Here is an 18,937-nt window from a genome sequence, read left to right as displayed (position 1 = left end):
CAAAGATAAATGGCGTGTCAGCAGCTAGCAGGTTGCTCAGAGGTTTGGCGATTTTTGAAAAATCCTTTATAAACCTCCTATAGAATCCTGCATGCCCTAGAAAGCTTCTGATTGCCTTAACATTAGCAGGTGGTGGCAATTTTTCAATTACTTCTACCTTAGCTTGGTCCACCTCTATTCCCTTGTTCGAAATTTTGTGCCCAAGGACAATTCCTTCAGTCACCATAAAGTGACATTTTTCCCAGTTTAAAACCAGGTTAGTCTCTTGGCATCTTTTCAGAACAAGTGCTAAATGGTTAAGGCAGGAGCTGAATGAGTCTCCAAATACTGAAAAGTCATCCATGAAGACTTCCAGGAATTTTTCCACCATATCAGAGAAAATTGAGAGCATGCACCTCTAAAAGGTTGCAGGTGCATTGCACAGGCCAAATGGCATCCTTCTGTATGCAAATACTCCAGATGGGCATGTGAATGTCGTTTTCTCTGATCCTGGGGATCTACTGCAATTTGATTATAACCTGAATATCCATCCAGGAAGCAGTAGTATTCATGACCTGTTAGTCTTTCAGCATCTGGTCTATGAATGGTAAAGGAAAATGATCCTTTCTGGTGGCTGTATTGAGCCTTCTATAATCAATGCACATACGCCACCCTGTAACTGTTCTTGTAGGAACCAATTCATTTTTTTCATTATGAACCACTGTCATGCCTCCTTTCTTAGGGACAACTTGGACAGGGCTCACCCAGGGGCTGTCAGAAATAGGATAAATAATCCCAGCCTCTAGTAATTTAGTGACCTCTTTCTGCACCACTTCTTTCATAGCTGGATTCAGCCGCCTTTGTGGTTGAACCACTGGCTTGGCGTCATCCTCCAGTAAGATCTTGTGCATGCATCTGGCTGGGCTAATGCCCTTAAGATCACTGATGGACCATCCAAGAGCTGTCTTGTGTGTCCTTAGCACTTGAATTATGCTTCCTCTTCCTGTGGCTCTAAGGTAGAGCTTATAATTACAGGAAGGTATCACCTTCTCCAGAAATGCATATTTCAGGGATGGTGGTAATGGTTTAAGTTCGGGTTTTGGAGGTTTCTCCTCTTCTTGAGGGATTTTCAGAGGTTCTATTATCTTCTCTGATTCCTCCAAATCAGGCTGAACATCTTTAAAGATGTCCTCTAGCTCTGATTCGAGACTCTCAGCCATATTGACCTCTCTTACCAGAGAGTCAATATATCAACACTCATGCAGTCATTTGGGGTGTCTGGATGTTGCATGGCTTTGACAACATTCAACTTGAACTCCTCCTCATTGACTCTCAAGGTTACTTCCCCTTTTTGAACGTCAATGAGGGTTCGGCCAGTTGCTAGGAAAGGTCTTCCTAGAATGAGAGTTGCACTCTTGTGCTCCTCCATTTCCAGCACCACAAAGTCAGTAGGAAAGGCGAATGGCCCAACCTTGACAATCATGTCTTCAATCACTCCTGATGGGTATTTAATGGAGCCATCAGCAAGTTGAAGACATATCCTGGTTGGTTTGATTTCTTCAGTTAAACCAAGCTTTCTGATAGTAGATGCTGGTATTAGGTTGATACTTGCCCCAAGATCACATAAAGCTTGCTTGGTACAAGTACCCTCTAATGTGCATGGTATCATAAAGCTCCCAGGATCTTTAAGCTTCTCAGGTAAGCTTTTCAGAATGACTGCACTGCATTCTTCAGTGAGGTAAACTTTTTCAGTTTCCCTACAATCCTTCTTATGACTTAAGATTTCTTTCATGAACTTAGCATAAGAGGGTATTTGCTCAAGTGCTTCTGCAAACGGAATCTTTATTTCAAGAGTCCTGAGATAGTCTGCAAAGCGGGCGAATTGCTTATCCTGTTCCGCTTGGCGGAGTTTTTGAGGATAAGGCATTTTGGCTTTGTATTCCTCAACCTTAGTTGTTGCAGGTTTATTACCTACAGAAGTGGGTTGGGAGGCCTTTTTAGAAGGGTTGTTATCAGCACTTGTATGTGACTAATCACCCACTGGCATTTGAATGCCAGGGGTAGAAGCTGGAGTGGCGTTAGACGCCATCTCCCCATTTGTTACTGGCGTTTGAACGCCAGAACCATGTTCCCTTTGGGCGTTCAACGCCGGATTCATGCTTGTTTCTGGCGTTGAACACCAGAAATGAGCATGGTCTGGGCGTTCAACGCCAGCTTTATTCCTCTCTAGGCTCTGACTGTCCTCAGAGGGATTTTGAGTGACCAATTGTTCATTTCTTGGTTTTCTGCTGCTTTGAAGTGAGGTATTTAATGTTTTCCCACTTCTTAATTGAACTGCTTGGCATTCTTCTGCTATTTGTTTTGACAGTTGCTTTTCTGTCTGCTTTAATTGCACTTCCATATTCTTGTTTGCCATTCTTGTTTCCTGTAATATTTCCTTGAATTCGGCTAGCTGCTGAGTTAGAAAGTCTAATTGCTGATTAAATTCATTAGCCTGATCCACCGGACTGAGTTCAGCAGTTACTGTTTTAGCTTCTTCTTTCATGGAAGATTCACTGCTTAGATATAGATGCTGATTTCTGGCAACTGTATCAATAAGCTCTTGAGCTTCTTCAATTGTTTTTCTCATATGTATAGATCCACCAGCTGAGTGGTCTAGAGAAATCTGAGCTTTTTCTGTAAGCCCATAGTAAAAGATGTCTAATTGCACCCATTCTGAAAACATTTCAGAGGGGCATTTTCTTAGCATCTCTCTGTATCTCTCCCAGGCATCATAAAGGGATTCATTATCTCCTTGTTTGAAGCCTTGGATGCTTAGCCTTAGCTGTGTCATCCGTTTTGGAGGGAAATAGTGATTCAGGAATTTTTCTGACAGCTGTTTGCATGTTTTTATGCTGTTCTTAGGCTGGTTATTTAACCACCTCTTAGCTTGATCTTTTACAATAAATGGAAACAGTAATAACCTGTAGACATCCTGATCTACTTCCTTATCATGTACTGTATCGGCAATTTGCAGAAATTGTGCCAGAAACTCTGTAGGTTCTTCATGTGGAAGACCAGAATACTGGCAGTTTTGCTGCACCATGGTAATGAGCTGAGGATTCAGCTCAAAGCTACTAACTCCAATGGAGGGTATATAGATACTACTCCCATATGAAGCAGTAGTGGGGTTAGCATATGACCCCAGAGTCCTCTTGGACTGTTCATTCCTACTTGCTTCCATGATGGATTACAAGAGATAATTTATATGTTGATTTTATTTATTTTATAAAAGTGGAATAAATAAAACAAAATATATAAAAAGAATTTAAAAATATTTTGTGAAAATTTTTCGAAAAATTTTGAAATTGAAATCTGAAATTATATAAAAATTTCGAAAATGTAGTTTAAAATTAGTTAGAAAAGATATATTTTTTTTTAAATTTTATGATGAAAGAGAAAAACACACAAAAGGCACAAGACTTAAAATTTTTAGATCTAATACTCCTTATTTTCAAAAATTTTTTGGAGGGAAAACACCAAGGAACACCAAACTTAAAAATTTTAAGATCAAGATACAAGAAAAACTCAAGAACACCTTGAAGATTCACAAGAACACCACGAACAAAAGGAAGAACACCAAACTTAAAATTTTTAGAAAACTTTAATAAAATTTTCGAAAATTATAAAGAGATTAACAAGAAAACACCAAACTTAAAGTTTGGCACAAGATTAAATCCAAGAAAAATTATTTTTGAAAAAGGTTCCAAAGGGGATAACCAATTATCAAGAACAACTTAAAAATCAAGGAAGAACCAAGAACACTACACGAGATTTTTAAAGAAGATATAAAATATGCAATTAACACCAAACTTAGAATAAGACACTAAACTCATGAAAAATTAACAGTTAACTAAGAAAAATAATATTTTTGAAAAGAGATTTTTGAAAAGAAACTATCCTATCAAAATTTGATGACTCTATAACAACAAAAATAAATTATTCCTAATCTAAGAAATAAAATAAGCCTTCAATTGTTCAAACTCAACAATCCCCGCAACGGCGCCAAAAACTTGGTGCACGAATTTGTAATTCGCACAACTAACCAGCAAGTGCACTGGGTCGTCCAAGTAATACCTTACGTGAGTAAGGGTCGATCCCATGGAGATTATTGGTTTGAAGCAATCAATGTTTATTTTATTTATCTTAGTCAGGATATCAATAGGATTCTTTAGCTTCGTATTTTAATAAAGAAAAGGGTATAAAATAAATGATTATTACTTAATAATGGAGAATAAAGGCGTTACTTGTTATGCAGTAATGAGAAATATGTTGGAGTTTTGGAGATGCTTTGTCCTCTGACTTCAACTCTTCCTTGAAATCCTTCTCCACACGCAAGTCCTTCCATGGCAAGCTCTATGTAGGGTGTCACCGTTGTCAATGGCTACTTCCCATCCTCTCAGTGAAAACGTTCCTATGCTCTGTCACAGCACGGCTAATCATCTGTCGGTTCTCAATCAGGTTGGAATAGAATCCATTGATTCTTTTGCGTCTGTCACTAACGCCCAGCCTTCAGGAGTTTGAAGCTCGTCACAGTCATTCAATCCCAGAATCCTACTCGGAATACCACAGACAAGGTTTAGACTTTCCGGATTCTCATGAATGCCGCCATCAATCCGGCTTATACCACGAAGATTCTGATTAAGGAATCTAAGAGATACTCATTCAATCTGATGTAGAACGGAGGTGGTTGTCAGGCACACGTTCATGGATTGAGGAAGGTGATGAGTGTCACGGATCATCACCTTCTCCATAATTAAGCGCAAATGAACATCTTAGATAAGAACAAGCGTGTTTGAATGGAAAACAAAGGAATTGTATTAAATCATCGAGACGCTGCAGAGCTCCTCACCCCCAACAATGGAGTTTAGAGACTCATGCCATCAAAAAGTATGTAATTCAGATGTGAAAATGTCATGAGGTACAAGATAAGTCTCTAAAAGTTGTTTAAATAGTAAACTAGTAGCCTAGGTTTACAGAAAATGAGTAAACTAAGATAACTGGTGCAGAAATCCACTTCTGGGACCCACTTGGTGTGTGCTGGGGCTGGGACCAAAGCTATCCACGAGTTGAGGCTTTTCTTGGAGTTGAACTCCAAGTTATGACGTGTTTTGGGCGTTCAACTCCGGATCATGACGTGTTTCTGGCGTTTAACTCCAGACAGCAGCATGTACTTGGCGTTCAATGCCAAGTTACGTCGTCTATATTTGCGCAAAGTATGAACTATTATATATTGCTGGAAAGCCCTGGATGTCTACTTTTCAACGCCGTTGAGAGCGCGCCAATTGGACTCCTGTAGCTCCAGAAAATTCATTTCGAGTGCAGGGAGGTCAGAATCCAACAGCATCAGCAGTCCTTTTTCAGCCTAACTCAGATTTTTGCTCAGCTCCCTCAATTTCAGCCAGAAAATACCTGAACTCACAGAAAAACACACAAGCTCATAGTAAAGTCCAGAAATATGATTTTTGCCTAAAAACTAATAATATTCTCCTAAAAACTAACTAAAACATGCTAAAATCTACATGAAATTACCCCCAAAAAGCGTATAAAATATCTGCTCATCGGTAGACAATATAAAAAGTAACAAGTTTCAATAAACTGAACGTAGATTGGACAAGTTTGTTAATGGTAGCTACAAACTGAAGCAATATATTTATCTATGTACAGAGTCATTGTGTTACAAGTGGCTGCATATGGAGTTATCTTTGTTGACTCACTATCCTAAAAATCTACCACCATATTGAATTCATTGAGATAATAGAGAACAATCACATTATATAATATTTGTATGATTAACTTTGGCTCTGCTAACTGAATTTTTACATCAAACCCTTGGTATAATATTGTCTGTATTTGGTTTTCATTTATGACATTTTTTTATATTGATATTTGACATCATAATATTTTTCTTTTTAATTCCTGGCGTGAAATTCTGGAAACAGTTGTTACTTTTTTGTTACAGATGTGGTGAAACCATGTTGAACTTATAATGGTACATAGCTTGTTAATTTATAATTTTTACTTAATTAAAAAAGGCTTAAATTAGTTAGTTTTCTTGGAGAATGGAGAAATTGTGAAACATTTTTTTATTAAGAAAACTAAATTAAGTAATTTTACTAGATGAGAAGATGATCTTATTTTTTGTTGCTGGTTTAGTGGAGTCAACACTTTTTTTTGTTTCTTGTTCTGTCTTAATGAATTTATATGTGTTTTCAATTAGGTCCATACACCAAATAGAATATATAGCTATGCTTCATTTATGACCGTTATTTTAAGGGTCTCTAATAATTAACATATGGCGTTTATACACTTAATTTTTAAACGGTTCATATTCAGTCTATATCTCTCTCCTATTTTTATTAAATTTCTATTTTTAAAAATGTATTCACTATTTCACTATCGTTTCGGATGAGATGAGAAGAATAAAAAAACAAGAAAGTAACACAACAACCTTCACCATGCTACGGTTCGTCATTCATCATCTCACTATTGTGGTTTGCGTTTGCCGTTCACCGTTCACCGTCGCGGTTCGCGTTTGCCGTTCACCGTTCGCTGTTCCCGCGTCGCCCTTTTGTTTCCTTTTTTCTCCGAGTGCGAACCCTAATTCTCCGTCCGGCGACTTTTTCTTCTCTTCCAACCTCATACTAAACACTGATAGTGAGTATCTTACTTTCTACAATTTCGTTGTTGTTTCTTAATGTTTGTTGTGCTGAAGTTGTTGCAATTGTTTGTTATTAGTGCTCTATTTTGTTATAATTTATCGTAATGATTATATCCTCATGTTCATATTTGCTATTTTTCTTTGAATTCTCTTATTTATTTTTTCGCACTCAACATGTTCGATGAAATACTTCAACTAGATTTCTTTGAGTGCTGTATTTCTTATTTCTTCTCTTGATTTCTTTGATGTTTTTGTGCATTAATGATATCGTGAACTGGTTAGTGATCTTCTTAAATTACAACATGTTGATTACATTGTCCAACTTAAATCTTTGGACTCTTGTGGAAAGTAACATCAATGTAGGAATGGTGTTTTTTAAGTTATAATGATGTGGAACGTATGCTGATGTTGTAAACATGTCAATAAAGGCATCAAAAATATTAACTTACATATTAGTTGAGTTTGAAATAAACAAGAGTACTTGGTATAAATTTCATAATTAGTCACTCTATTACTTTAATGTTTTCCTAATATAAAATTTGGTGAAGTTGTAGCTTCCAAACTAATTTTTTTCTCTGTCATTCTCACTAACTGACATATTACAAAATTGTGATTGGTTGGTTGATCTAGTATGTAATATTGTAAAACTATATATCTTATCTTTCTTGTATACTAAAGTTTTATCATTTTGTGGGTAGGAGAGCTTTTCCACTCCAGCACTTCCTTCAAAAATAAAATGTCTTCTACATGTCAAGTGAGGGAAAAAATTTGCTCCATAAAGTAAATCTGTTTTGGTGCTATTTTTATTAGAATTGTTCTTCTGTTATGAAAGAGAAAAAGAATATATTTGACAAAGTGCAACTTTATTCATTTTTATAAAGGCTTTTTAAAAAATGAATTATGCTATTGATTTAATAATTTATGAGCAATTTATAATTATAACTTCTTTTTGTCTTGATATCTTTTCAATAGGTCTTTCCTTCACCTAATGCAACTGTATTAAAGCAGTTAAGTAATGTGGACTGCATTGTGTATGCCATGGGTTCTCTTTTCACTTCAATCTTCCCCTCGCTGGTAAGATTCTTAGAAGTAATTTGTAAAAAGTATGTTATTTCCTTTCCATGAAACGACATTACATAATCTTTTAATTTTGTTTGAGACATTGCATGATTATGTGGATTAATCTATAATTTTGTTAGAATAAACATATCTTTCTTCTTTACACAGTTTAGTTCTCCTACTAGATGATCATTGATTAACAAGTTTTTCTAGGTCTTATTGGCAATTAGGGAGATTATTTCGTCAAAGTCTTGCCTCAAGGTACTTATTGATCTTGTAATTATATATTTTTCTTTGCTTATTAATGTTTAGTCTGATGAGCCTTCCATCTAGTTTGTATTTTAGGAATTTAAGCTTGATAAGATTGCTTTCAATTTGCAAGGAGAGCATTTGTTTCTCTTTTGGAAGAAACAAGCTATTAAGGTACTCCAGCTGTGCTTGATTGCTGAGCAATAAGACAAAAAGGGTGATAAGTTTTTGTGCTTCGATATGGAAGTCCAGCCATAGTGCTATTAGTGGCGTGAATTTGTTCCAATGCATGAAATTCAAGCTGCGATATTTTGTTTTATTGAAATTTTATAACAATATATGCATTCTTTTCCAAAATTCTACTCATTTTTATTTTTATTTCTTAAATGTTAGGTACTTATGTAAAATGACACACTGATTGGGAGACTAACGAATTTTCAGCTTCTTGTTTTGTTACTACCATTACGGATGCTCTAAATCGAACATATGGGGATCCTTGCAATCGGCTACAGAATCCTGTGAGTGGGAATTCCTTCACAATTGAAGCTAGTTGGTGCCAAATAGATATCTTTATTTTGATTTTGGTTCAAATTAAGACTTTGATTAATTCACTAAAGAGTGCTAATTTCATTTTATTTGAATGCATACCTTTTACCTTGTTGTAAGTGCCAAGTGGTATACTGTTAATAAACCCTTATCGCTCCATATAATTATTACTGTTGCAGAATGAATTGTCATATGTAGTTTACTCTCCCCTTGTTGTTGCTGCAATTATTATTGAAATTTCAAAGAAACTTTACATAAAAATGTATGAGTTAGGACTTCCGCTTTGGTATTTACTAACTACTACTATAGATAGATTTATTTAACATTGATTTTTATTATCACGTGTTCAACATGATGCATGCTTGGAAAAGCTTGAGAAAAATATTTTTTTTGGGTGTTTCGCTTCTTTTGAAGCAAAATGATGTTATTTGATGTGTGTAGAATCTTACTTCAAATAAAAATTCAGATACTTTGGAAACTGATAACTAAAATTCACAGTACAATATGCATAATATGATGACAAGATTTTTTCTACCATTAATAATTTTATGCACCCGAGTTAGTATATCATTACCATTTTGGTGCCAAAAAATAGTTCAGTTTTAGTTGATGTTGACCGATTGAATGTCCAAGGAATATTTGATGTGGTATGTATACCAACTTTGCTCGAGGCAAAATTGAGTGGATAATACAACCTATCTTGATCAGTTTCTTCATTGCAGTAAGCTGAATTTAAATTTGATATTCTCCCTAATTATGAGAGTCTCGGGATCTTTAATATTTTTCTATTGATTCACATTATCTTGTGTAATGATAGATATTAAACATGGCAGAAAAAACGCCATCACTCAAGCATGGTGGAGCCTATTGGTTTACTGATCTCACAACTCCAGATTCCTAATACATTTTTCTTCCACCATCCAACTACTGCGTCGCCACGTGACCTGGAGCCTCCACCAATGCCAACCCAAACTGCAGTGCCCAACCTCCTTCGCACGTGTCGTCCTTGGCTGGTAGCAGCTACTTCGCTCGGCCCTAAGTTAGGTGGTGACTACGGGTTTAGTTGATAACTAGATGTTTATTCAATAAATTTTGATGCGTTACTTGATTGTTCTGCTTATGTACATCAAAGTTGGATTGTGAAAAATTGGATTATATTGAGCAGAATGTTGCTATTACTGGTTTACTTGGTTTCCTATTTCAGTATTCAAAATTTTGTCAAATTTTGACTTAGTTAGTACAATAATGATTCAACACGGATGATTACTTTACTACATAATCGGATGGTTGGTTTTCATTCTAGCAATTCCTGTTTTTTTTTTGTACTAAGTAATTGATTTTTTTGCATCATATGGATTGTGAGTTTGTTGAACACTTGAGCACGTACTTAGTTGCGCAAAGATGACTGATTGTTTTTTTAAATTGTTTAGATTGATGATTGGAAATTTTATACATGATGACTAAGGGTTTAGCTGATAACTAGATGTTCATACAATAAATTTTGCTGAGTTACTTGATTGCTATGCTTGTGTACACAGTAGTTGGATTTCTAAATATTGGACTTATGTCAACAGATTGTGGATGTGGCTAGTTTCTTTTCTTTTTATATTTTAGCCTTTAGAATTTTAAATATTGGTTTAGTTAGTACCATAATATGGATGGTTGGTTTTTATGCTAGTGATTGCTGTTTCTTTTGGATTGTGAGTCTATTGAACACTTGAGCACATATTTAGTTGAGCACAGATTACTGATTGTTTTCTTAAATTGCTTATATTGGTGATTGGATTCTTTTATACTTGATGACTACAGGTTTAGCTGATAACTAGGTGTTCATGCAATGAATTTAGCTGAGTTACTTGATTGTTCTACTTCTGTACACCATGGTTGGAGTTTGAAATATTGGACTGATTTAAACAGATTTTCTTATATTGGTTGATCTAGTGAATGGTTATTTGAAATAAGACGGATGATTATATTATAATGTATATGGATGGTTGAGTTTCATGAAGTTTCGGGCTATGTTTAGTGACCACTAATCCTAATTTGCCTTTAATCACACGTTTATGAGTACAGTAACAACTTCTTTGTTAATTTATTTTTTCCTCTGAAAGAAACATAATAATAAATAGAACATCCAAATTACAATAAAAATAACCATCGACCTACCTAGTAAAATGAACATCCGGCCTATTTTAGTTTCTCTTTTAATATTTTGTTTACATCAACACAATAGGGTCACAAATTATACTACAAATGGTATACCCAAAGTAATCATCCACTTTAGAATGAAAAGAACCATCCGCAATCATACTAAAATGAACATCTGCCTTAGTTTAAATGGCTTAAAGTATAGTACATGATTTATCTCAATCATTGATGCGAAAAAGAAAATTAAATGAGTAAGAGCAATATAAACAGCAAGAATTCTTATTGTATTAATCAATTACAATAAGAATTCTTACTATTAGATGCACCGATTAATTTTTTTATTTATTGGACACTTAATCTAATAGTGACATATTTTATAATTTATTAGTTTAAATGTTAAAAAAATGACCAACTTAAACAGAATTAAGCGTGTTGGTAAAATTTAAAATTATAATAAACTCCATGCTCACAATATTTTTAAGAAAGTCTTCTAATCAGATAAAATAATGTTAAATTCAATCCAAATCAATTAAACATCCAAAATAGAATGAAAATAACCATCAGCCTATCTAGTAAAATGAACATTCAGCCTATTTTATTTTATTTTATTTTATTTTATTTTGTTTACATTAACACAATAGGGTAATAAATTGTACTACAAATAGTATACCCAAAATAACCATCCACTTTAGAATGGATAGAACCATCCATAATTATAGTAAAATGAACATTCATCTTAGTTTAAAGGGCTTAAAGTATAGTACATGATATATCTCAATCCCTATGCAACTTGTTATTGAGCTCTCAATCCGTCTTAGTAAAATGAACATCCAGACTATTTTACTGATTAGACTATGTCTATTGTGACCAAAAGGTGGCTGTGGCTTTTACTGATCTTCCAATGATAGAGTTTAAAGTAAACAGCACTCCAATTCTCAAAACTCTTGGACTTGAAGAAGAAACGGTAGCATTTTCACTGGTAGCTCCTGTATTTGAAACATTAAGTAACCTCAATGTAGTCAACCCTGTATTTATATGAAAATATACCAAATGTGACAACAAAATAGATTGAAATTTATTAAATCCTAAAGATATGCAGAAAATACCAAATAGCAATTCCAAAATTTTATCTGTCACGTTGCAATTCTGGGACAGGTTAAGCTATGTAAGGGAGGTCATCTCTTTTATGTGTTTTACGCCTCCATCAGTTAATCCTCCACCACATATTTCATGGAATTACAGGTTCTTGAAAACCACATCAAAGAACATAGAGAAAATAACATTTCAGCTTGCAATCCATGTTGAAGAACACACTTATGCAGTTCTATTATTTTCATATATGAAGATGCAATGTGGGGTTGAATGGAATCTCTCAAATAGTATTAACTCTTAGAGTGTGTTACTGTTTTGGGCTATTATAGTGTTCTCAAGTACAGGAACTAAATAGACATGAATTTATTCTATCAAGAAGTACAAAAGAATATCATTATATTTTCAAATACAATAATATTTGATATCTGCAAAAGCATAAACATCCACTTAGATTCATTAATTATCTTGAACAATTTACAACACTTTTATCACAAAGCTGTACTTTTAGCTCAATACTCCTAAGACAAACACCCCACAAAGAATCTCCATTGTCATTCATTCCCATTTCAAATATAGATTACTCAGTTTTATCTTACAACATCAAGTTTGCATGTCACAACCAAATATATTAAAAAATATACTGTTGCATAATAAGCGCATAAAGAAAAGAAAAAAGCAAATCAACCATGGTCTAAAAGCTAAATCAGTTCAACATACATATTTCTATTGGAATCCAAGAGCAGAAAATCAAGTGGAACAACAACATCACCATACCTTGTAAACAAGTGCACCTCCATTTTTGAGAGAATCTATTATCAAACCAGCATCAAAACAAAACACATGTCATGTGCCAATGAGTTTCTCAAAGAGGAACATCAACACATGACAAGAGATCATCATAACCAAAACAAGACAAACACAAGGATATTTGAATCCTTAAACTCATTCACAAATTAAATGGTTACTGTCTAAGCTACTAAACATCTAAAACCAAGAAAATGAGATGTGACAGGAGTTCGGGTATGCAAACACAGAAATTTAGTTAAAGAAGCAACAAATCAACAAAAAATTTACAATGTGATTACTAATCCATACCTTTCGTATGTCAAAATTTGTCTTCTTATATCTTCTGAAACAACCATCTGAAAACAGATTAAGTTTAATAATAAGCAGATATAAAAATTCACATGAACTGAAAAAACTAAAGGCACAATTAATAAAAAGAACAAGAGAAAGGGAAAAAAATAAAAAGAAAATATCAGTATATGATTTTTATGTGAAATTTCATTGGATGTAAATTTACTTACTCTTGATTCCAAGTTCATCAAAATTGCAGATTTTGTAGCCTGTTTGGCACGATCCAGCTGTACTTGGTCAATTGCATATAGAACCCAAAAAATAAGCATAAAGCTTCCCAAAGCTATGGGTGACGGGGGCTATTGTGGGTGGCGGTGCAGCACGGTTAAAGAGGATGAGACTGGGGGAGAAGCAATTTCGTTCACATGGGGGAGAGGAAGGCAGTTATGCTGCACGACGGTGTTGTTCGGTTCTTCACGGTGCGCACGGCGGCGTCTCCCGAGGCTATGCGCAATGGCGGTTGTTATGGGTTGCGTGGCAGCACCATTGAGAAAAGTGAGAATGTTCGAAAAGTAAATCCGTGTAAATGGGGAGGGGGGAGAGTTGACCGTTTTCAATTTTACATTATTTACAATATAGAAATTTTATTTGAGTTGAATTTGAAATTGAAAATAAATATTTAATTATCATTTAATTTTAGTTACAAAAATATTTTTATTGTACACTTTGTACACTAATTACATTGACTCTCTATACTTTCTCTTAAAAGAATATTAATGTCAAAAGTCAAAACGGTGTTGCGCTTTCAAGGATTGTTCAAAGATATAGTCACGTAGACATGTAGATGTAGTAGAAAAACTGAGAAAGCAATGCAATTTTTTTTCGGTACACGAAAGCAATACAATTAACTACTGCAAGAAAACTAAAAGTTTATGCAACTTTTTTCTCTATTTTGGTCAACGGGCCATTATTACGGGCCTAAATTATTTTATCTATGTTTTTCTATTTGGGTCAGTGTTTTTTGTTCAACAATGAAAATAGAGTGAATATCCCATTTGCCCTGACAATTATTTCGAAAGGACAACGAGACTCCTAAGAAAAAAACACCCAATCCGACTCCTGATCTTTTTTTTGGAACTGATTAGTCTTTGTGCCAAAAAAAATAACATTGATTTTTTTTTGCACAGGAGCCTCGTTGTCCTTTTGAGGTAATTGTCAGGGGCCGGATTGGATTTTTTTTTCAAGGACCTCGTTGTCTTTCGAAGTAATTATTGTTAGGATTTGGTTGAATTAGTCCTACATTGCTTAGGATAGCAAATGGAGTGGGTGGCCTAGGCTATAAATATGAGGCTAAGTTCTTCATTTGTTTTTGCACCAGTCAGAAACACTTTAAGCTTGTATCTGATTTTTCTTTTCCTCTGTACTCTTTGATTAGAGAGTGTTGTGAGGTGTAGTTAGATATTTGCTTTGAAAGAGTGTGGGTGTACTGGGGTGCCGGTGAGAGAAAGAAGTCTATGTGTTGTAACAATTTTCACATAGTGATATTCTCTGGTTGTCATTTGACAACGGCCGTGGTTTTTTTCTCCGGTAATTGGAGTTTCCACGTTAAATTCTTGTGTTGTGATTGTGTCTATTTTATTTCTCTGTCAAAGGTGTTTTCTCAAGGGGGAGTTGGTGTATTATTCCCAACAAGTGGTATCAGAGCTTCGGTTCGGTGGGATTTATTCTTAGTATGCTCTGTGGTTGCAGCCTAGTCTAATCTCTTTGGTTGCTGTTGTTGTTGCTGGAAGGCAGTGTGACTCTGTGAGAGTGCAGTTTGGAAAAGGTTCTGGCTAAGGAAAGACTTGGTATTTAAGTGTGTCCATTGTGACCCACCTCTCTTTCCTGGGGACCCTTCCTAGTGCACGGTCTACAGTTGAGTTATAATATTCCAGTATACGGTTGCAACAATGTCAGGATATTCAAGTGCTGTGAAGCTTGAAATAGAGAAATTTGATGGAAGAATCAATTTTGGCTTGTGGCAAGTACAAGTCAAGGATGTGTTGATACAATCAGGTTTGCACAAGGCGTTGAAGGAGAAGATCTCTGGTTGCTCTCTCTATGAGAGAAGATGATGTTCTCTAGAAGACAAGAAGTATCCTCATGGTATTACCGCACTGCCATGGATAAGGATGAGTTGTGGCAATCAGGTCCACAATTGCACACGGGCATTGGTTGGCGTTGAGATGCAAGGTGTGTGGCGGAGTTAGGTCGATGGCTGAAGAACTTCCAGGAAAAGCCAATTTGGAAGTTGCACCATGAATTTTCAGCAAGGTTTCGATCTGTACCAAGGCGAAATTCTTGGAGTGGTCTAATTCCAAGTGAGTATACTTTCATGGTGGAGTATGATAGTTCTCTGAACTATGATTGTCGGTATAGACAATGGCAGCAAAGAATTGTCGGTGTTGACAATGGAAGCTGAAGATGTGTGACTATTTCAATCAAGGTGGAGATTGTTAGGATTTGGTTGAATTAGTCCTACATTGCTTAGGATAGCAAATGGAGTGGGTGGCCTAGGCTATAAATATGAGGCTAAGTTCTTCATTTGTTTTTGCACCAGTCAGAAACACTTTAAGCTTGTATCTGATTTTTCTTTTCCTCTGTACTCTTTGATTAGAGAGTGTTGTGAGGTGTAGTTAGATATTTGCTTTGAAAGAGTGTGGGTGTACTGGGGTGCCGGTGAGAGAAAGAAGTCTATGTGTTGTAACAATTTTCACATAGTGATATTCTCTGGTTGTCATTTGACAACGGCCGTGGTTTTTTTCTCCGGTAATTGGAGTTTCCACGTTAAATTCTTGTGTTGTGATTGTGTCTATTTTATTTCTCTGTCAAAGGTGTTTTCTCAAGGGGGAATTGTGTCTTATTCCCAACAATTATCAGGGGCTATTTTAAATTTTTCTCATAAAAATAATATAACATAATAACAGCTGAAGCTTAAATCATATTACAGATATGGCTGCTTCTTAAAAAGTTACACCAGATTTAAATCTTAGCTAAATCTGGGATGAGGTTAAAGAATTTCATAGTATGAGTAAATGGGTACATGATTAGAATAATGACAAAAAAAAACAATACAACATAATAGCAACTGAGGCTTTAATTAAAAGGATAAATTGTTGAAAAATCTATTGTCAGACTTAATTAATCGTTCTTTGTTGTTCAAAACGAATAGTTTTATTTTTGTAATTTTTTAATTATTTTAAAATTGTATAAATTGACTTAATTAAATTTAATTTTTTTCGTTCTATTTCAGAATAACCATTTATTCAAAACTGATTTGCTTTCGTTTAAGGGGTCCGAACTTTTTCTAGTTGTTCAAGAGCTCCTCTTTGCAATTCTTCTGAATTTCAAATAATTTTTAAAATTTTTTGTTTTTAATTATCTAATAAATCACTTAATGAAAATAGATTCTCTACTTTTTCATTCATTTGAAAAATTATAGCACACAAGACCTTAGTTTAGTGATGAAATTTCTTACTTTGTAATAGACGCACCCGCATTTAAAATTTGGCCAAGGCATAGCAAATAAAATTTTTTAATGTTGTGTGTGAGTATTCAGTATTCTGAAGTTGTAAAGGGGTTGTCTAATCCAATTTAATAATAAAAAAGGATAAATTATAGTGTTTTTTAATTTACTCTACCTATTAGAATTTGGCAAAATTATGTAATAATTATAAACCGTTAAGTATTATTCATGCCAGTGTGTAATGTAGATGAGTTTGTAATGTTATAATATTTAAAATTGAAAATAGTCTGGTCTATCTAAATAAAAAAATATATAACAAAATAAATTTTTAGAAAGATAATTTACAGATAGGTTCAATTTTTTATTTATTTATTATTTTTTAAAGAAGTTAAAAAGTTGTGAGAGGTAAAAAGCTTTTTCTGAAAAGAAAAATATGAAAAAAGAAGATATCATTCAAACAATAAATAAATAAAGATAAATGAAAAAAAAATGTAACCAAATAGTAAAAACTAAATACGCCCAAATAAGTGACAGAAAACTCAAAAAAGGAAACCACCGTTGCTTGAAAGTTGAACTTTCCCACTGAAAGTACTAAGTAGTAAGTACTAAACAACTCTGTTAGTATGTGTTTTGATGACATGCAAAATTTGGTAGTATAATTATAGAGTAAACACTCAATCTAATTTTTGTCTATTTTTATAAAAGATATCTCTCTATTAAAAAATTTATTAAATAATAATAAAAATTAATTTGGTAGAAATTTTATTTGTATTTTATGAGAGTTTTAAATTTTTACAAAATTCTTTTTAATAATATAATCAATTTCTACTACTATTACTACTACCTTTTTCATTATTATTATCATGATCTTTATCATTATCATTATATCTTCTACCGTTATCATCACCGATATCAATATTATCAACATTAAAATTCTCTTCTTTTATTTTTTATTTTTTAATTATAATGAAAAAAGAAAATAGTGAAAGACAAGATTACTCAACAATAAAATTTGTGAGACTGAATAATAGATTTATTCTTTAATTAACGTGATTAGATTAATCACATTATGATTCCATCTTTTTAAAAAAAAAATAACATCGAATAAAAAATAAAAGAGGAGAACTTTAATGTTAATAATATTAATATTGATGATGATGACGATAGAGGAGATAATGATGATGATAAAGTATGGTTACACAATAAAAATAATAGATGTAGGAATGATAATAATGAGGACGAAGAAGGTAATAGTAGTAATAGTAGTAGTAATTGATTATATTGTTGAAAATTTTTTTGTAGAAATTTAAAATCCCCACAAAATACAAATAAAATTTTCACTAAACTAATTTTTATTATTATTTAATGAATTTTTTAACAGAAAATTGTATTGTCCCAAAATAAAAAGATTGAAAGTGGAACTGTCTCTTTTTTACAGAGATCATTTTATTCTTCGTAAAAATGGACAAAGACTGAATTCAATGTTTATTCAAAATTATACGAACTGAATCTATGTATAAAATTTTGCATGAAGTTGTTCTTGATTACTCTTGCACAAAATTAGTTCTTAATTTTAAGAAGATTTTATTGAAAATAATCAAATGGAATGCAGAATTTGCTAATTATTTTTGCAAATAATTAATCTCATATAATAATAATAATAATAATAATAATAATAATAATAATAATAATAATAATAATAATAAGAACAACAACATTGGTTTCAAAATGAAAAAATATGTAACCAACAAGCATATAACTATAAGTGCATTCTTAATTTTTATCTACTGGTAAGTCTTGCCACTAAACTCATCATACTTAATTTGAGTAGAATCGTATCCAATAAAAAATGTGATTCTTAAAAGAAAAATAAAGAAAAAAAAACACTAAATGTATGTAAGCTTCCTAAATTATTTTAGCCACCACAATTAATTCTTGCTAGCTTTTTCTCATTCATAGTATAGCCTAGTAGTTATTTTCTAAAAATCCTTTAATAAATTCCCTTGTCTTTTTTTTTTCCTCATATTTTTTAGTGAATAAATAAATTGAGCGAACACCGCTCAACGAGGAGGAGGAACCAAAACAAAAGTCCAAGACACTGTTGACCAATTAATTTTGTTTATAATAATAATAATAATAACTGAAAAAGAAAACACAATGGAAGATCCTTAATTCTCCATGTGATGTAGCAACAATCAAAACACACTTGACAGATATTGCAGCAAACAACATTTGTGCATGATTTCAAATTCATATAATTAACCATTTCCCATGATCCAAAAAAAAAAAAAAACATCACAACAGCTATAATATTGCTAAGGCATAATAACACATTCAATAAAACATACCCTTCCATGCACCAATAGTGAAAAACATTAGTAGAAACATACAACATTGTATCAGAAAAGCAGAGCATAAATCTTCTATCACAAAATGAAAAATCTGAACATAATCCAAAGATATCATATTCAGTATTCTAATTCCTAGCCTGACCTCAAAGTTCCAAACTTGGCTGTAATTAAAATCTGATTAAACACAAGGCAACCTCTCTTATCTGTCTCTATCTTGCTTTTTTGTCAATT

The 18,937-nt window shown here is 33.4% G+C and overlaps 2 protein-coding genes across 21 annotated transcripts in view; one reads left to right on the top strand and one right to left on the bottom strand.

Moving 5' to 3' along the window:
* Positions 1-9,839, top strand: part of LOC112702888 (uncharacterized) — an 11,383-nt gene extending 1,544 nt beyond the window's left edge. The window contains exons 2-8 of one of the 16 annotated variants that reach the window (XR_011863844.1): positions 7,378-7,459; positions 7,652-7,753; positions 7,952-7,999; positions 8,084-8,161; positions 8,429-8,505; positions 9,167-9,254; positions 9,351-9,839. Coding sequence is in view for 9 of the 16 variants with exons in the window: in XM_072199344.1 (XP_072055445.1) it covers positions 7,695-7,753; positions 7,952-7,999; positions 8,072-8,161; positions 8,429-8,505; positions 9,351-9,412 (336 nt within the window). In the remaining 7 variants the exon portion in view is untranslated. Of the gene's footprint in view, positions 1-6,405; positions 6,676-7,377; positions 7,460-7,651; positions 7,754-7,951; positions 8,000-8,071; positions 8,162-8,380 lie in introns of those variants that run through there. The other 15 variants (XR_011863848.1, XR_011863845.1, XR_011863843.1 and 12 more) reach the window with 15 other exon arrangements.
* A 1,412-nt stretch (positions 9,840-11,251) lies between these two features.
* LOC112702887 (uncharacterized) lies at positions 11,252-13,505 on the bottom strand. Of its 5 annotated transcripts, none has more exons than XM_025754110.3 (4): positions 13,081-13,505; positions 12,869-12,915; positions 12,548-12,582; positions 11,252-11,706 (listed from the first exon to the last, which is right to left on the bottom strand). In XM_025754110.3, exons 1-4 carry the CDS (start codon positions 13,177-13,179, stop codon positions 11,540-11,542), a joined length of 348 nt encoding a protein of 115 aa, XP_025609895.1. In that variant the 5' UTR covers positions 13,180-13,505; the 3' UTR covers positions 11,252-11,539. The 5 variants fall into 5 exon arrangements, 2 of the variants coding, with proteins under 2 accessions (XP_025609895.1, XP_025609897.1); XM_025754112.3 differs by having other exon boundaries at positions 11,252-11,667; XR_003154303.3 differs by lacking the exon at positions 12,548-12,582 and adding an exon at positions 11,788-11,926 and having other exon boundaries at positions 11,349-11,667.
* Between the last annotated feature and the right edge of the window lie 5,432 nt (positions 13,506-18,937).

Source organism: Arachis hypogaea, chromosome 7, assembly GCF_003086295.3.
Source record: "Arachis hypogaea cultivar Tifrunner chromosome 7, arahy.Tifrunner.gnm2.J5K5, whole genome shotgun sequence".
NCBI classification, from domain to species: Eukaryota; Viridiplantae; Streptophyta; class Magnoliopsida; order Fabales; family Fabaceae; genus Arachis; species Arachis hypogaea.
Note: the sequence above shows the minus strand (reverse complement) of the source record. Positions and strands in the feature narration are given on the sequence as shown.